This window comes from Balaenoptera musculus, chromosome 18 (assembly GCF_009873245.2).
Source record: "Balaenoptera musculus isolate JJ_BM4_2016_0621 chromosome 18, mBalMus1.pri.v3, whole genome shotgun sequence".
Classification (NCBI taxonomy): domain Eukaryota; kingdom Metazoa; phylum Chordata; class Mammalia; order Artiodactyla; family Balaenopteridae; genus Balaenoptera; species Balaenoptera musculus.
This window is the reverse complement of record NC_045802.1, coordinates 21,163,933-21,183,190: the sequence shown is the minus strand read 5'-3', so window position 1 is coordinate 21,183,190 and position 19,258 is coordinate 21,163,933. Positions and strand designations below refer to the sequence as shown.

At 39.6% G+C, this 19,258-nt stretch overlaps 1 protein-coding gene across 1 annotated transcript in view; it reads right to left on the bottom strand.

The window, feature by feature from the left end:
* Window positions 1-18,651, bottom strand: part of CPB2 (carboxypeptidase B2) — a 53,608-nt gene extending 34,957 nt beyond the window's left edge. Inside the window, exons 1-4 of the mRNA XM_036831289.1 lie at window positions 18,436-18,651; window positions 5,542-5,617; window positions 3,796-3,920; window positions 2,209-2,317 (exon numbers count right to left, since the gene is read on the bottom strand). Coding sequence (XP_036687184.1) covers window positions 2,209-2,317; window positions 3,796-3,920; window positions 5,542-5,617; window positions 18,436-18,509 — 384 coding nt within the window. The 5' untranslated portion in view covers window positions 18,510-18,651. The remainder of the gene's footprint in view (window positions 1-2,208; window positions 2,318-3,795; window positions 3,921-5,541; window positions 5,618-18,435) is intronic.
* Window positions 18,652-19,258: the final 607 nt, after the last annotated feature.

The window sequence follows — 19,258 nt, the reverse complement described above, 5'->3', positions numbered from 1 at the left end:
AAACTTTATTCATTTCACAATCTGCGGTAATGATGGTCACATCCTTTGAATAACTCTCTTCTTTTGCCATTTGTTTTAAGTGATGTTTTTCAGTCATTTGTTTTTCTCCCCTGCAGGGGATCACTTAAAATTTCCTAGTGAGAGTCAATGACAAAAGAAACCCCTCTTGCCCCTCAAGCGAACATGTGGTGAGGACTGAAGGAGAGATCAGTGTTGAAGGGGAAGAAAGGATTTGGCAGGATTTCCGGGGAGCAAGATTGCCACGGTTCCTACAAACCTCTTAGAAAGGATTGGGCATGGGAGCGAGGAGAGGTCCAAACTGTTTTCTGGAACGTCATTGTAATGAAATGAATTGTGTCCCCCCTCAAATTCATATGTTGAAGCCTTAACCTCCAGTACCTTAGAATGTGACTGCATTTGGAGACAGGGCCTTTAAAGAGGTAATTAAGTTGAAATGAGGCTGTTGGTGTGGACCCTAATCCAACCTGACTGGTGCTCTTATAAGAAGTGGAGATTAGCACGGACAGAGAGACGCCAGGGATGTGCACACACAGAGAAATGGCCGTGTGAGGACACAGCAAGGAGGTAGCCATCTGCAGGTCAAGGAGAGAGGCCTCAGAAGAAACCAGCCCTGCTGACACCTTGACCTTGGACTTCCAGCCTCCAGAACTGTGAAAGAGTAAACTTCTGTTGTTTAAGCCACTCAATATATGTCACTTTGTTATGACCAACTAATACAGCGTATGGCAAACTAATACTTTTTTCCTCCCATGTCTTTCCAACTCTTTCCTGGGGTAAGGGTAAGAAAAAAATAAGCCCTTTGAACAAAGTATTTAAAATATACCAGAAAAAAAATTTTTTTTAATGTTCATATCCTTTATTTATTTACTTAGGCTACACCGTGTGGCTTGTAGGATCTTAGTTCCGCAACCAGGGGTTGAATGTGGGTCCTCAGCAGTGAAAGCACAGAGTCTTAACCACTGGACTGCCAGGGAATTCCCAGAAAAATATTTTTAAATACCTCTGTTTAAGGCATTCCACTCTTCCCACCAAACCCAACACAGCATTGACACAGTTAGGTTCTCCATTTGCAAACTGTGCCTACCCAGCCTCTCCACTCTGAACCTCAAGTTTGCTCATGCAGGGCTGATGTAGGAGGCTGGAGGGAGGTGGTCTAGGTGGAATAGACAGAGGCAAGGTAGGAGAGAGAAAGGAGAGGGTTGCAATTTTAAGATCCCCGTCAACCAGCCAGGTACATCGATTCTGGAAGCACACTGAGTTCTGGTTTAACTAACTGGAAAAGAACAGATGCTTTTGAAGATTCAATAGAAAACTTTCTTATTACTTAAGCCTTAGATGTCTTAAAAATATGGATATGGTTCTTAACAGTTTCTGGGCACCTAGCCAAAGATGATAAAAATACTTATATTAAGGAATATAGCAGCAGACTCCTATGAAAGAATAGAAGGTATCAAGGGATTTGTACTACTTGGAGTATATTATATTGAAAAGAAAGTGCTCCAAGGGGTTTACCCTTTCAACTAACAAATGTGGGGAAATGGCACTTAGAGTATGATGCGAAAGCTTACTGAGGCCAACTGAACATGGATATCTTGCTTAGGTTCCCTCTAGAAAAATCAAAACCTATAAGTACTAATAGGAAAAAAACCAATTTCTTAAATATTAAAACACAGGCATTATCAACATTATTATTATTACTATTATTACTTAAATAGGTTCCTTCTGAGAGGAATAACATGCACTTAAACACTTCATTGCGTACTAAATATAAGTGAATAAATTCCTTTAATTCAGTGAGATAATATGGCGATTATTCAGTAAGAGTACAATTAGGATAATGGTCTAAGGAGACATGATTAATTGGACTGTTAATTTTTTTGTGGCAGTTTCAATAGAAAGGCCCTATTTTTAATTTCCTGCTGTTCCTTAGAATACAGTGTTACTCCTAACAGAGATACTCTTAGCTATGGACAAACAGGCTGCTTAGAGGCAATTTCCAAAATATGATGCAATCTTCCCAGGGAAGATATCTACAAAAGGATGAATTACTTCTGTATAATCAACCTAATTGTGATCTTTTTTTCACCCTCTTCCACCAATTATGATTCTCTAATAATTTCCCATGGCTGAAATGGCAATGCTCGTTAAACGAAAATAGGAATTTTCGAGAGAAATGTGACAGCTTACCTCATTTAGTGAGTGATACTGTTCATAGTAGGAGGAGGAGGCCCGGGGGCTGATGGTGTCATTGGAAGTCTGCTGCCGGATAAGATCTTCCACATTTTCCAACAAGACCCTGGGTTATGAAACAGGGCGTGAGCTGGTTTCCAAAGAGGGCTCTGATTTTCCTGCACGGCCCATTGCAGGCACAACAGGTGAGCAAGGGGGAAAAGTCACTAAGAAATCTAACAAGCACAAGGTGAAAACACCGCCAGCTAACATTATGATAAGCTGAAATACACAAGCCCTCTGGGTAGAGCCTCATGGGCATTGGAGGGATAGTCGCTCCTATGGGGTATGTTTTCAGGGCCTCCAAAATCTCACCCCTTCTCCAACATTATGAACATTTCTCGAATGTGACTCATTAGTGTGTTTTAGGTGAACATACAGGTTAATGGACAATGTTTTTCAATCCAGAGGAACACTGTATTATTCTGTTTTCAGTTAAGGACCGAGGAGAAGCAGAAAGCCTTTTCTTTTTATTTTTCCCTGTGAGTCACTGACATACACCAGATGCATGTATAGGTTCTGCATGGCCAAAGTTGGTCAAATCTCTAGAGAAATAAGAGCATAGGAATAGGGAAGGTACAGGAAAGTGATCTCATTTAATTTCTCTTGCAAAGGATCACACAGTTAACTAGGCAAAAACATCTTAATTAAGACAGACTGAAGCCATTCTGTCACCTGGGATGAACAATTGAAAGTTAGCTGTCATTCTAATAAAGCTTTCTTTACTTTTACTTAGGTCAGGGGGTAAAAGCCAAGGCTTTGACATCAGAAAGGTCTGAGTATGACTCCTAGGTCTGCCACGTTCTAGCTGGCTGACCTTGAGAAATTCCTTTGAAAATGTTTTTCATACACACAATGAGGATAGTATTTACTTCACAGGATTAAATAAGGATTAAATGATACAATGTATAGAAAGGCTCAGCACCTTTCCTGGAAGGCAGAAAACACCAATAACATATTATTAATAATAATCATAGTGTATTATCCAAAGGTTGCCCATTGATACACAGAAGAGAGCATGGCCTCCAGGAAGTGTCAGGGCAGCAGAGGGACACTGGCGCTTGGGCAATGGATACAGAAAGGAGACTCCAAAAGGAAGAAGGCATGAACTCTGAACAGAAATCATACCTAATGCAAATTTTAGTTTAGGGCCAGACATTCCAGAATGTTCACTGACCCTGTGAAGGAAGCAAAATCTCCTTCAGCAGCTGCTTTTTCAAGAGATACCACAAAGCCTACTAAAGTGAATGACAATTTTGCTCCCCGAGTCCAGGCACAGAGTAGAGGAACTATAAGAAGGAAGGAACCGGGAGGAATGGTAAGAGTCCTTTTCAGATAAGGGACCAAGGTCATGAGGGGTAAACCACTTGTCCAGGGTCACAGAGCTAGCCCCTTGGGCTCCATCACCAATCCGTTCCAGAGATTTCCATGTTGCCATGTTTAATGTAAGTATTTATTTTTCCAGGAAGCAATGACACCATCCACTAGTAAAATGCATCATAGGTGCTTAGAATAGCTGCTCAGTAAATATGGAATCATGCCTACCTGAACGGAATTCTGCTCTCATTTAAATGGGCTTTCACGTTGCTTACATCAGACGCATTCACAAAAAAATGGACTTCTTTTCTCTTCGTAATAAATTCAGCTGTTACTGGCTGCCAGAGGACAATCTGCAGTTTCAAGGGGGAAAATTGATAAAAACAAAGACAGTTTTTCACATCATTCTCGTCTGTAGCTAAAGCCATAAAAGGGTTTTTATAAGGGAAATAAAAAAGACATTCCTGGTCACTGGTGCCCATTTACACATGTGGTAGTGTAAACATTTATTTTACAGGGGGCTTGTTTTATTCTTTTCTGTAACCCCAGCGGCTAAAGAGGGCCTGGAACTTACTAGGTACTCAATAAATATTTGGTGAGGCAATGAACTAATGAATGAATTCATGAATGAATATATTTATGGCCCAACTGTAGAATTGGATGTGTATGTCAAATGTTTAAAGAGAAATGAAAGTTTGTCTAGAAAGAAAATTGATTAAATGTTGCTTTTCTTTAATAAAAATTCCATATCCTTGATACTATTATGATGTTAGTGTCCCTTTCCTTTAATCTAATTGCCTTTGGGAAATGTCTTCCCATACATAATATTTACATTTTTGTTCTATTTTACTGAGCTTTTTTTTAAAGCACTTTCACACTCATTGTCTTTGATCATTATAATAACATTTTGCCATAAACTAAGCAGGTGTTATTATTTTCATTGTTCAGATGAAGAAATTAAGGCTCGAAGCTAAGTCGCCTAAAATCACACACCAAGAAGTGGCAGAACAAGATCTAACTCCTGAATCTCGGATGCTTCCTCTGGCAGTATTTCCTCTGTCTACGGTGTGGTGGCTGTGAGGACGCGCCGGGCAGCTCTTCTGTTGGGAGAGGCTTAGTTCACTAACCTTCCCTGCTGTTGTCCCTCTTGATACCCCCCCTGGCTTCTCCAGGGCTGCAGCCAGCCAATGACAGAGCACTGCGGGTGTATTATTGCAGCCCCGTTCCTGCTAGATTAGGGTTTCCTCTTACAGATGTCTTTGGCTTAAGGACTTATCATGGTCCAGCCAAACCTTCGTTGGGACTGCCCTGCGGTCTAGAGGTTGTCCACGCACAACCCTCCTTTCTGCACACGTGTCAGAGCTGCTTGATGGTCTGTGGGTACTCTCTGCCACCTCCAGCTCCCTCCTCTTCATCCTTCACAAGCAGCCCCCCTAACAAGTCTCTCACATCTCTAATATAGTTTTGACCTCTGCTTCTCAGAGAGCCCTAACCCAACAACCATCAATATTCTATCAGGATATTTTGTAATGTATCAGTTTTCTATTTTCTGGGGAGTTGAGTCCCAAGCATGAAAATTTTAATAAATTTTTCTTTGTGTTTTTTATGCTTACACCTTGGTTAAGTATTATTGCTTTTTAAACAAAGATCTACTGGATTTCTGTTACTGTAGCATCTTTGTAAGTATCCCCCCCCCTTTTTTTTTTGGTGCTGAAACCCAGGAATGAACCAGTAAGTTCACACTTTCAATGCCTAGGTACTGTCATGTAATTGGCTGAAAAGCCAATAGCACAAATGAAGAAAGTCTGATTTGGGGAACCAGTAAAATCATGTGATCATGGGAAGGAGGAGACAGCTACAAGGAGAGGGGTTTATACCAGCTGTATATAAGTCAGACGACATATAGGAGAGAACATGGCACACCAGACTTGTATAAAATATAAACAATAAGAAGATAAATGAGGGAGACATTACCTCGTATGTTGTAGTAGTATTCTGCAGAATTTGAACTTGCCTGGAGGTTCTAGGAAGAGCAGATAAAACCTGGCCACTGGGGGAAAAAAATAAAACAGGATTTTGTTATTAAATAAAAAGTGAAAATAAGATAAATTATATTGGGAGGGGCTTCTAGGAAATTGTAAAAAGGAAACAAAATGTTGAAAGAAAAGAGGACCTCACCACAGATTTCAAAATAACCTTAGATTTTGCTTCCAGTCAAGATGGAGAAACAGGGACCAAGTTTACCCTCCTGCCTGAAACAAATAAAACACTGGACAATGTATATAAAAGAATGTCACTCAAGAAATTGAACATCTGCAATATGACGAAACACTGTATCCTGGATTGGGTCTTGGAACAGAATCGTGGAAAAACTGGTGTAATCTATAGAAAGCCTGCAGTTTCGTTAAGAGTAGTGTACCAATGTTGGTTTCTTAGTTTTAACAAATATACCATGATAATATAAAATGCTAACAAGAGGCGAAACTGGGCGCATGGTATAGAGAAACTCTCTGTAATATCTTTGCAACTTTTCTGTAAATCTAAAAATATTTCAAATAAAATTTTATTTAAAAAATAAAACAAAAACATGTACTGAGAACTCCAGAAGTTATGATAATTTCTGCTTGTCATTATGAGCAAAGGCTTCATGGAAGAGGTAACTGGGTAAGTAAGCAGTGTAACGGCAGACTGGCAGGAGACAAAAGGGCATTGTTGGGAAAACGGCAAGCTGTTTATTTTTGCCAACTGTAGGATTTAGGTGTTTAGGGTAAGAGAAGAATGGTAGCCACACAGAAGTGAGTTTGGAAACTTATGTTAGTTCTCTCCTAGAGAAGTTTTCCAATGCACGCTGAGAAATTTGGCCTTTATCTAGTAGGCAATTAGGAGTTAAGAAAGTGACATCATTTGACTTGTGATTTATAAGAATAATTTTGACGCCAGGGTGGAGGATGGTTTATTTTGGAAAGCCTGATTAAAAGATTCTAAACTCTGGAAATAAGCCTATGGAGACTTGATTATCAAAAGAGAGAAAGAGGAGCTCCCAGAAACAATAGATTCAGAGATTTGGTGCCAATCATTGGTACAGTTAAGCATAAACTATTCAACCAGTGATAAAGGACATATGTCCAAGGATATGTATCACAAGATGATTCATAGTAACAATAACTGGAAACCACATGAGCGCTTATCAGTAACAGCATTGTTGAATGTTGGTGATGTCTCCACATTCTAGAATGTTTTGTAGTCATTATAAAGAAAGAGTTAGTTAAAATAGTTAACTTGGGGGAGATTTACATGATGCATTAAGAGAGAGGAGCAAGAAGTGAGTGGAGAATTGTAAGAAATATTATCCCATTTTTGTAAAAAAATAAGTTAGAAAGCAAAAGGAAATTTATAAGTGTTAAAAGCTGGAGAAAACAGCCTCATCCACGAGAGAGCAGACAGCAGACGCAAGAAGAACTACAATCCTGCAGCCTGTGGAACAAAAACCACATTCACAGAAAGATAGACAAGATGAAAAGGCAGAGGGCTATGTACCAGATGAAGGCACAAGATAAAACCCCAGAAAAACAACTAAATGAAGTGGAGATAGGCAACCTTCCAGAAAAAGAATTCAGAGTAATGATAGTGAAGATGATCCAGGACCTCGGAAAAAGAATGGAGGCAAAGATCGAGAAGATGCAAGAAATGTTTAACAAAGACCTAGAAGAATTAAAGAACAAACAGAGATGAACAATACAATAACTGAAATGAAAAACACACTAGAAGGAATCAATAGCAGAATAACTGAGGCAGAAGAACAGATAAGTGACCTGGAGGACAGAACGGTGGAATTCACTGCTGTGGAACAGAATAAAGAAAAAAGAATGAAAAGAAATGAAGACAGCCTAAGAGACCTCTGGGACAACATTAAATGCAACAATATTCGTATTATAGGGGTCCCAGAAGGAGAAGAGAGAGAGAAAGGACCTGAGAAAACATTTGAAGAGATTATAGTCGAAAACTTCCCTAATATGGGAATGGAAATAACCACCCAAGTCCAGGAAGCGCAGACAGTCCCACACAGGATGAACCCAAGGAGAAACACGCCGAGACACATAGTAATCAAATTGGTAAAAACTAAAGACAAAGAAAAATTATTGAAAGCAGCAAGGGAAAAACGACAAATAACATACGAGGGAACTCCCTTAAGGTTAACAGCTGATTTCTCAGCAGAAACTCTACAAGCCAGAAAGGAGTGGCATGATATACTTAAAGTGATGAAAGGGAAGAACCTACAACCAAGATTACTCGACCCAGCAAGGATCTCATTCAGATTCGATGGAGAAATCAAAAGCTTTACAGACAAGCAAAAGCTAAGCGAATTCAGCACCACCAAACCAGCTCTACAGCAAATGCTAAAGGAACTTCTCTAAGTGGGTAACACAAGAGAAGAAAAGCACCTACAAAAACAAACCCAAAACAATTAAGAAAATGGTAATAGGAACATACCTATTGATAATTACCTTAAACGTGAATGGATTAAATGCTCCAACCGAAAGACATAGGCTCGTTGAATGGATACAAAAACAAGACCCATTTATATGCTGTCTACAAGAGACCCACTTCAGACCTAGGGACACATACAGACTGAAAGTGAAGGGATGGAAAAAGATATTCCATGCAAGTGGAAATCAAAAGAAAGCTGGAGTAGCAATAATCATATCAGATAAAATAGACTTTAAAATAAAGAATGTTACAAGAGACAAGGAAGGACACTACTTAATGATCAAGGGATCAATCCAAGAAGAAGATATAACAATTATAAATATATATGCACCCAACATAGGAGCACCTCAATACATAAGGCAACTGCTAACAGCTATAAAAGAGGAAATCGACAGCAACACAATAATAGTAGGGGTCTTTAACACCCCACTTACACCAGTGGACAGATCATCCAAACAGAAAATAAATAAGGAAACACAAGCTTTAAATGACACAATAGACCAGATAGATTTAAATAATATTTATAGGACATTCCATCCAAAAACAGCAGATTACACTTTCTTCTCAAGTGCACATGGAATATTCTCCAGGATAGATCACATCTTGGGTCACAAATCAAGCCTCAGAAAATTCAGGAAAATTGAAATTGAATCAAGCATCTTTTCTGACCACAACACTATGAGGTTGGAAATCAATTACAGGAAAAAACTGTATAAAACACAAATACATGGAGGCTAAACAGTGTGCTACTAAATAACCAAGACATCACTGAAGAAATCAAAGAAGAAATAAAAAAATACATAGAAACAAATGACAATGAAAACACGACGACCCAAAACCTATGGGACACAGCAAAAGCAGTTCTAAGAGAGAAGTTTATAGCAATTCAATCTCACCTCAAGAAACAAGAAAAATCTCAAATAAACAATCTACCCTACACTTAAAACAACTAGAGAAAGAAGAACAAAGAAAACTCAAAGTCAGTAGAAGGAAAGAAATCATAAAGATCAGAGCAGAAATAAATGAAATAGAAACAAAGAAAACAATAGCAAAGATCAATAAAACTAAAAGCTGGTTTTTTGAGAAGATAAACAAAATTGATAAACCCTTAGCCAGACTCATGAAGAAAAAAAGGGAGAGGACGTAACTCAATAAAATTAGAAATGAAAAATGGGAAATCACAACTGACACTGCAGAAATACAAAGGATTATAAGGCATTATAAGAGACTACTACAAACAACTATATGCCAATAAAATGGACAACCACGAAGAAATGGACAAATTCTTGGAAAGGTACTATTTTCCAAGACTGAACCAGGAAGAATTAGAAAATATAAACAGACCTAACACAAGTAACGAAATTGAAACCGTAATTTAAAATTTTCCAACAAACAAAAGTCCAGGACCAGATGGCTTCACAGGCAAATTCTATCAAACATTTAGAGAAGAGCTAACACCGATCTTTCTCAAATTCTTGCAGAAAATTGCTGAGGGAGAAACACTCCAAAATTCATTCTATGAAGCCACCATCACCCTGATACCAAAACCACAAAAAGATATCACAAAAAAAGAAAATTATAGACCAATATCACTGATGAACAGAGATGCAAAAATCCTGAACAAAATACTAGCAAACAGAATCCAACAACACATAAAAAGGATCATACACCATGATCAAGTGGGATTTATCCCAGGGATGCAAGGATTCTTCAATATACACAAATCAATCAATGCACACTAACAAATTAAGGAGTAAAACCCATATGAAAACCACATGATCATCTCAATAGATGCAGAAAAAGCTTTTGAGAAAATTCAACACCCACTTATGATAAAAACTCTCCAGAAAATGGGCACAGAGGGAACCTACCTCAACATAATAAGGCCATATATGACAAACCCACAGCAAGCATCATACTCAATGGTGAAAAACTGAAAGCATTTCCACTAGGATCAGGAACGAGACAAGGATGTCCACTCTCACCACTCTTATTCAACAGAGTTTTGGAAGTCCTGGCCATGGCAATCAGAGAAGAAAAAGAAAGAAAAGGAATACAAATTGGAAAAGAAGAAGTAAAGCTGTCACTATTTACCGATGACATGATACTATACATAGAAAATCCTAAAGATGCCACCAGAAAACTACTAGAGCTAATCAATGAATTTGGTAAACTTGCAGGATACAAAATTAATGCACAGAAATCTCTGGCATTCCTATACACCAACAAGAAAAAATCAGAAAGAGAAATTAAGGAAACACTCCACTTATCATTGCAACAAAAAGAATAAAATACCTAGGAATAAACCTGCCTAAGGAGGCGAAAGACTTGTACTCAGAAAACTAGAAAACACTGATGAAAGAAATCAAAGATGACATAAACAGATGGAGAAATATACCATGTTCTTGGACTGGAAGAATCAATTTTGTGAAAATGACTCTACTACCCAAAGCATCTATAGATCCAATGCAATCCCTATCAAACTACCACTGGCATTTCTTCACAGAATTAGAGCAAAAAATCTTACAATTCATATGGAAACACAAAAGACCCCAAATAGCCAAAGCAATCTTGAGAAAGAAAATGGAGTTGGAGGAGTCAGGCTCCCTGACTTCAAACTATACCACAAAGTTACAGTAATCAAGACAGTGTGGTACTGGCACAAAAACAGAAATACAGATCAATGGTACAGGATAGAATGGCCAGAGATAAACCCACGCACATATGGGCACCTAATTTATGACAAAGGAGGCAAGAACATACAATGGAGAAAAGACAGCCTCTTCAATAAGTGGTGCTGGGAAAACTGGACAGCTACATGTAAAAGAATGAAATTAGAACACTACCTAACACCATACACAAAAGTAAACTCCAAATGGATTAAATAAAGCCTTAAATGTAAGACCAGGCAATATAAAACTTTTAGAGGAAAACATAGGAATAACACTCTGACATAAACCACAGCAAGATCTTTTTTGACCCACCTCCTAGAGTAACAGAAATAAAAGCAAAAATAAACAAATGGGACTTAATTAAACCTAAAACCTTTTGCACAGCAAAGGAAACCATAAACAAGACAAAAAGACAACCCTCAGAATGGGAGAAAGTATTTGCAAATGAAACAACAGACAAAGGATTAATCTCCAAAATATACAAACAGCTCATGGAGCTCAATATCAAAAAAACAAACAATCCAGTTAAAAAATGGGCAGAAGACCTAAATAGACATTTCAGCAAGGAAGACATACAGATGGCCAAGAGGCACATGAAAAGATGCTCAACATCGCTAATTATTATAGAAATGCAAATCAAAACTACAATGAGGTATCACCTCACACCAGTCAGAATAGCCATTATCAAAAAAGCTAGAAACAATAAATGCTGGAAAGGGTGTGGTGAAAAGGGAACCCTCCTGCACTGTTGGTGGGAATGTAAATTGATACAACCACTATGGAAAACAGTACGGAGGTTCCTTAAAAACCTAAAAATAGAACTACCATATGACCCAGCAATCCCACTACTGGGCATATACCCTGAGAAAACCATAATTCAAAAAGAGACATGTACCACAGTGTTCATTGTAGCACTATTTACAATAGCCAGGACATGGAACCGATCTAAGTGTCCGTCGACAGACGAATGGATAAAGAAGATGTGGCACGTATATACAATGGAATATTAGCCATAAAAAGAAACACAATTGAGTTATTTGTAGTGAGGTGGATGGACCTAGAGTCTGTCATACAGAGGGAAGTAAGTCAGAAAGAGAAAAACAAATACCATATGCTAACGCATATATATGGAATCTAAAAAGAAAAAAAAATGGTACTGATAAACCTAGTGGCAGGGCATAGAGGTAGGCATAGAGAATGGACTTGACGACATGGGGTGGGCGCACGAAGCTGGCGCGAAGTGAGAGTAGCATTGACGTATATACAATATCGAATGTAAAATAGTTGGCTAGTGGGAAGCAGCCGCATAGCACAGGGAGATCAGCTCGGTGCTTTGCGAGGACCTAGAGGGGTGGGATAGGGAGGATGGGAGGGAGGCTCAAGAGGGAGGGGATATGGGGACCTGTGTATGCATATGGCTAATTCGCTTTGTTGTGCAATAGAAACTAACACGGTATTGTGAAGCAATTATACTCCAATAAAGATCTATTTAAAAAAAAATGGATAATCAACAAGGACCTGCTGTATAGCACAGGGAACTCTGCTCAATATTATGTAACAACCTAAATGGGAAAAGAATTTGAAAAAGAATAGATACATGTATATGTATAACTGAATCACTTTGCTGTACACCTGAAACTAACACAGCATTGCTAGTCAATTATACTCCAATATAAAATAAAAAGTTAAAAAAAATAGAGGCTGAATTTCAATTCCGCATAAAGGAAATTTTGTGTTGACTAGAAGATAAGATGCTTGGGCATTTTTCAAATGTATTAGAAGACAAGAAAGTAACAAAGTTAGTCAACAGAAGGAGAAAAAATGTAAAGGTAAAAAATGTGTTATCTAAATGGGTCTCTTTCTTAACGAGAAAAAAATTAAGGAAATATAAAAAATAAATTAGGAAATGTGGAGGAGTAAAATTATGGGGATATAAATTTACCATAAAATATATTAATATGTCCAAGTTCAAATTGTGGTGAGCTGGACTCTTCCTATCTCAAGTTTGACAAAAGTGCCAACACAACAGAATCAAATAATGAGATGGGGTCAGTCAGAGGCTATGCAGCCCAGGCACAGAAACTGGTTTTAACCACACAGGCTAGTTGGGTTTTATCAACAGGATGCTGCAAAGGCCCACAACAAAACTAGACTGAACCAGCTAGATCCTAGGTAGAGGGCAAAATAGGCTAAAGGTCACTGCTTTCCTGAACTTGATTTATCTCTGTGTTTGTTTCAAAAGTACCTGGTGTCCGGCAGAGATGTTTTGCAGCTGTACTTTGAGAGATATACAACGGTCAACCGCCCCGAACTGGCTCTGACTTGACCACAGGAACACACCTACGTAGATGAAACCTGGAGGTGTCAGGGAATGCGCTTTGCTTCATCACCATGCTTAGATCTCCGCCCTCAGGGGGGATTTGTACTCTGCTGGCACAATTTGTGCCGTGTGCAAAGGAGCATGGACGACTGCGCATGCCTGGCTGCCCCTGGAAGTCTCCGCCCCCTTCCTCTAGCCCTGATGACCTCTCTGCCTCCTAACCCTTAAAATTCCCTTACTGCCCTCCCTTCTGGGAGAAGATGCCTTTAGAGCTCGAGCTCCCCTTCTCCATTCTCTGGCCATTGACTAAAAGCCTGTCTTGCTTGCACCAAACAGTTTCATCATTGGCAGGACAAACCTGAGCCGGAAAGAGCTCCCTGACCCAGCCAGGGGGACTTCGGTTCAGCCGGGGCCCCAAGAGGGGGGGACCTCACATCTCATTCGGTAACAAGATCACCTTATGTAGAGCTTACCATGTTTTCAAATCAGTTTCCTGGCTCCGTGCCCCGTAGTCAGAGAGAGGATGTGAAAAGTGGTCAGAGGGGAGACGGGGGGCAGAATTTGTGAGTATATTTCTTTGTATCAAATTGTTGCGATTCTGTGAATCCCCACTCTCCCAAAGGGGATGAAGTTTGGGGATGTTACTTCCTTCAACTCAGCCTAGTGGGGAGGAGGATGGGTGAGTCTAAGCATGTTTCCTCAAGTTTACTGACACAAGCACCGGTGCCTGACTTGCTCCTGAGAAAGCTAAACCTGCATGGGCTGGCCTCCAGTTGACTAGATTAGCCATTAATATCAGAAGAAAAGGCACTTCATGTTATGTGTTCGTTATGGCTCAGATGCCGTCCAATAGCGCCACCTAAAGGGGTGGAGAGCTCACAGCAGTAAGAACCTGGAGGTGAAGGCAAAATTCTTAGAAGGAGAGGTGGGAGTCACAAGTGGCTACCTAGAAACAGCTGCCTCTATCCTGGTCTGCAGAATTCCCCAGCAAGGGAATCTCAGAAATCTCTAAGAAGTTAAAACCCACGAAAAGGACTAATGAGAAAAGGAGTCAGGTGTGTGTGTGTGGAGAGGGGTGAGGAGTTGTTTTCCTACAAAGACTGAGATATTTGAATAATGCCTTGGTTGGAGTAGACATTCTAGTTTCTGAATTGAGGTTTGCATTTCAACATGACCCAAGGACCACCAATTACTTAAGAGTGGGCTAAAAAGCCATAGAATTTTCTAACTTTCCGTGCAAGGGCGGGGAAAGATTACTCTGCCACATAGAATATATTGGGGCAATGGGAGATGAAAAATAAAGGCGTGGGGTTTTTTTGTTTGTTTTAATTTTTATTGGAGTAAAGTTGATTTACAATGTTGTGTTAGTCTCAGGTGTACAGCAAAGTGAATCAGTTATATATATACATATATCCACTCTTTTTTAGATTCTTTTTCTATATAGGTCATTACAGAGTATTGAGTAGACTTCCCTGTGCTACACAGTAGGTCCTTATTAGTTATCTATTTTATATATAGTAGTGTGTATATGTCAATCCCAATTTCCCAATTTATCCCCCCCCCCATAAGTTTGTTTTCTATATCTGTATCTATTTCTGTTTTGTAAAGATGTGTTTTGACCGATGACGCTGAAGGGATAGTTACAGATGTAACCAATAACCATTTAGGGAAAAAAAAGGCTTGCACCAAAAATAAAGTTAAAAATACAAGCACAGTGAAATAACAGGTCACTTTACACAAAAAGTAAAACGAGGCTCAAGGAGGGCTCAAATTGTTCAAGACTGCATGACTCGTAAGTAGCAGACCTGAGGTTTCAACTCAACTCTCCAGCTCCTGTGCTTTTAATACCTAGGCAACATTTCCTCTGCTGCTTCCCCTCTAAGAATAGGATTGTGCTCCTCAAGGTCTGTTCCCTGCTATGGTTTACAGGGATGATTCACACTTGCCATAGCTCTGAAAGATTATTTTTGAATTTAAAAAGCTGGTGAGATGGCTCTGAACAATGAAATATAGCCCAAGGCTGCAATTTTGTTTCATGCATTACAGCATTTTAAAGCCACTAGTGTACCCTGTTCTGTAAGATGAAAATAATATATCAGTAGGAGCTAAGTGAAAGAGAACAAGCTGGTCTCCAGGTGGCAGACAGTATATGAAGTCAACAAAAGGAAGACTTCCTGTGGTCTATTAATAATTCAAAGGCCTCCCCCACTCTCCTCAAGCCTCCTCCACCCTCCAACTCCTTTTCCTTCTTTTCTTCCTATTTCATCTTCTTTCCAAATAAATAGCCTCAGCTGACTGGCCACACAGGTGATCAGAGCACAATGCAATTAATGACTGTTTACGAGATTCTTGCAAGTATTTTATTTTTACCCTTTATAGTGTCTGGCCTTTAAAATCAAGTGAACATGGAGACTTTTATTTGGGGGGGGGGCTGTCTTTCTCTTTGACATATGGTATTTATGCCTTTAAAACTTTTTTTGTTTTCATTCCAGAGCATTTTACTGATGAGATTTATCAAAATGCAGCAGATCAGCCACTGATTGTCTGAACACAAAGTGCTATTAGGAAAATGATCATGACAAGGAAACAATAACAAAGAGCAGCTTTAAAAAAAGCCAGACCCGGGCTTCCCTGGTGGCGCAGTGGTTAAGAATCTGCCTGCTAATGCAGGGGACACGGGTTCGAGCCCTGGTCTGGGAAGATCCCACATGCCGCGGAGCAACTAAGCCCGTGCGCCATAACTAGTAAGCCTGCGCGTCTGGAGCCTGTGCTCCGCAACAAGAGAGGCCGCGATAGTGAGAGGCCCACGCACCGCGATGAAGAGTGGACCCCGCTTGCCGCAACTAGAGGAAGCCCTCGCACAGAAACGAAGACCCAACACAGACAAATAAATAAATAAATAAATAATAATTAAAGGTGCTAATAATTAAAAAAAAAAAAAAAAAAGCCAGACCCTTAGCTCTTTTTAGGACGGGTTATATTTTTTACCCCCAGAAATAATTCATCAAAGTCTGTCGCCCTGAATAAAATTAGATTTTTCTTTTAGCTTTGGTAATAGACAATTTGTGGAAAAACAATGCTCAGAAACATTTGGTAAAAAATATATATATATTTTTACTCACAGAAAGCAGAGTTTGCGATTTTATTTCTAGTGGAGGAATGGGACCCAGGAATCAGATATGCATCTGCCCACAAAGCTGCAGTTCCCCTCCCCCAGTACATGGGGGCCATTACGATAGGTACAAAGTATTAAATATTTCCAACATGATATTATTTGATTAAAATATAGTCATAGTCTCACCCCTCTCCTCAAGCATAGGTATCGATCAGACTTCAAAGCATATGCTGAAGCAAAACATAGTAAGAAGAGCCATGCATGAGGGAATTTTTCTCATTCACTTCTTACTCTTTTCTTTCTGTGTATTTCCTTTATTTGCGTAACGTCTAGTCCCACCGAACTGTTATAAGCTTATTCGTTTTGCAGCAACATGGTCAAGCTTTGGTATATCTTGCTAGTGGTTGTCTTATCAAGGATTTTAGTTTACTCTATGATGCAGATGGTGGTCTGTAGGTGAGCCTGCTGACCTCTGCCACAGCCAGCTGTGACAATGCTTGCGCCAGGCTGCCACTGAGGCCACCTTTAGACCTGCCGTAGCGAGGACCTTGAGACCGGACTTGTAGCCCCGGCCTCTCTTCCAGGCTACCTTCCAGACTGCCGGTCTCTGCCAATTCACTGTGACTAAATCTGACCTCCCTTCAAATTGGCTCTCTTCCTAATTTCTATAATTTTTAGAGGCAGTGAAAAGAGTAGAAATGAGGTGAAAATGGGGTTGAATACAAACTCAACATTTGCTGTTTGATTTGGAGCCAGTGTTATTTTCCCTGAGGCTTATTTTCCTCCTCTGTAAAATGTCAGTAAAAAAAGAACGGAGGATTGTGGGCACTTAACAGGTTAACATTTCTGAGTGCCTATCCCAGTGCCTGGGACAACACAGATGCTAAATAATCACTCACTTCCTCCCCTTTCCCTCTCTGGCAATAACACTGCCATTGCCTACAGTGTCCAGGTTGGACTTGTTGAGAGCAGTTTTTCTCCTTCCCTCTCCTTTACCCTTAATTAAAGCCAACTGCCAAGTAATTGGATATTAGAACTAGCAAGAACCTTAGAAATCATAGCCATCTGATTTATTGACAATACATAGAGACATAAGTCACCAATTCTCCTAGCAATTTGACTCCCGTGTCAGTTTCAGTAACAATCATTTGGTGATGAAATGTGTTACTTGATACTTGGCGATTATATTCAACAAAAAAGAATCAACCAACTATACTTAGTTTAGTAGTGATGGGCAAACACAGCTTCCGACTCACAAGTCAAACTTTTTTTTGTGGCCGCACTGTGCAGCTTGTGGGATCTTAGTTCCCCGACTGGGGATTGAACTCGGGCCCTCGGCAGTGAAAGTGCCGAGTCCTAACCACTGGACCGCCAGGAAATTCCCAAACTCTATTTTCTTAAGTGCTGTCCTATGGCTCTTTATGACTCAGTTTCTTTGGCAGAATTTTCCCTGCCCCTGGTTTGTCCCTTCCCTCTTTGCCATTCACTGAGGAGAGGAATACATCTCAGAGGCAACTGGAGGAGAAAAGGATCATAGAAAAAAACAACAGGAAAAAAAGGTAATTCCAAAGGAAACAATATCAATTTTGAAAAGCCTAAAAGTTGACTAATCAATTACAATAATCCATATAGCCTCAAAACTATTTACACCATGTTTTATATATGCTAGGGCATGAGTTTGTTTGTGTTTTGTCAAGTGGTTTATAGTAGAAAATCCTAAGGGATTCACTCTACCAAGCAAAATAAGAACTAGATATGTTCATGTGTGTGTTCTTTATAACACAACTATTCTTCCTTTCCTATTCCATGCTGAACACCCATCACAACCCAAACCTCCTATTTGATACCTTTATCCTCTTCTCCCTCCCATGTTCTATGTACAAGAAAAAAATAAATTATCCACAGTCAGTGCGTAGTATATGCGAAGACAAGAAAAACATAAATCACGTGAAGTGTTAAGGTGTAAATAATTACATATTTTAAAAAGTCAAGAGTCTATTTCTTTAATTTTCATAACTACTGAATATACATATCATCCAGAGTTTTCTCAGTAATAAAACTAGAGCCAGAAAAGAAAAAAAGACCCTAGATCTAGTGAGATCCTTATTATACTGACATCTACGATTTGGAAGGGCAACAATGGAAAGTTTCAGAAAGAGCTGACCTTCAGACTTGAATGTTTTGCTCCCCAGTCCAATGCACTGACTGGATTCCATGAGGGGCAAACAAGTGGGGGAAAAGACCCACCACCATCTAGGATTCTAGCGGGTTACCTCTGAAATGCGAAGGCATGCTGCTCACAGAACAGGATGGTGGCCACAAGGACTCCAAAGCTATAAAGCTTCATCCCCACAGCGATTTGTTATAAAACAAAACTCTCTGAAGAGAAGGGTCCAGATAGCTGATTACTTAAGAGCCTTCTTTACACACTGGTTAAAATATAATGGCATGTTCCCTGTCGTTTCCGTGCTCAATCGACTTCGCTTACCATTCCCACCCTCAAAAAGAAAGTATGATGAGAGTTGTTATTCTCATTGTAGACTATCTAGAAAATATTTAACTCTTCAGGGAAGATGAAGCCAAGAATAAAAGGATAGTAATACAGTGGAAACGTGTCTTGTTTGTTGAAGAACCATAGCCATAGTGTATTGACCCATGGATCTCAGCCCATGCTGAGGAAGGTCTCCTGTGGAGTACTAACTCATTAGGTCTTCCCTTGCTTTTCTCTTTTTCAACATTTTCAACTTAGATGAAGACATGAAAGGTGAGTTTTTCAAATTTATGGCTGAGAAGGAGAGCTTATGTGGAGGATTATAGGATCTCCATTCAAAGAGAGTTTTCCTTGTCCATGTGGAATGATGGGTCCACCCATAAAAGAATAGGAATGCTATGTGTGGGGAGCTCTTTTGAGAAGTAAAAAAATCAGGTCGTTGTGAATCATGTTTATTTAGGGAAGGTCACCGTAACAGCCATAACACCATAACAGTCTAAATCAAAGCCCCCCCACACGTCATTCTGAAGGTAGCACCATATAACATTTTGTCTGGTGTGCGGCCATATCTAACCTCTGTAAGTGGAGGGACCCTGGTCCCCTCC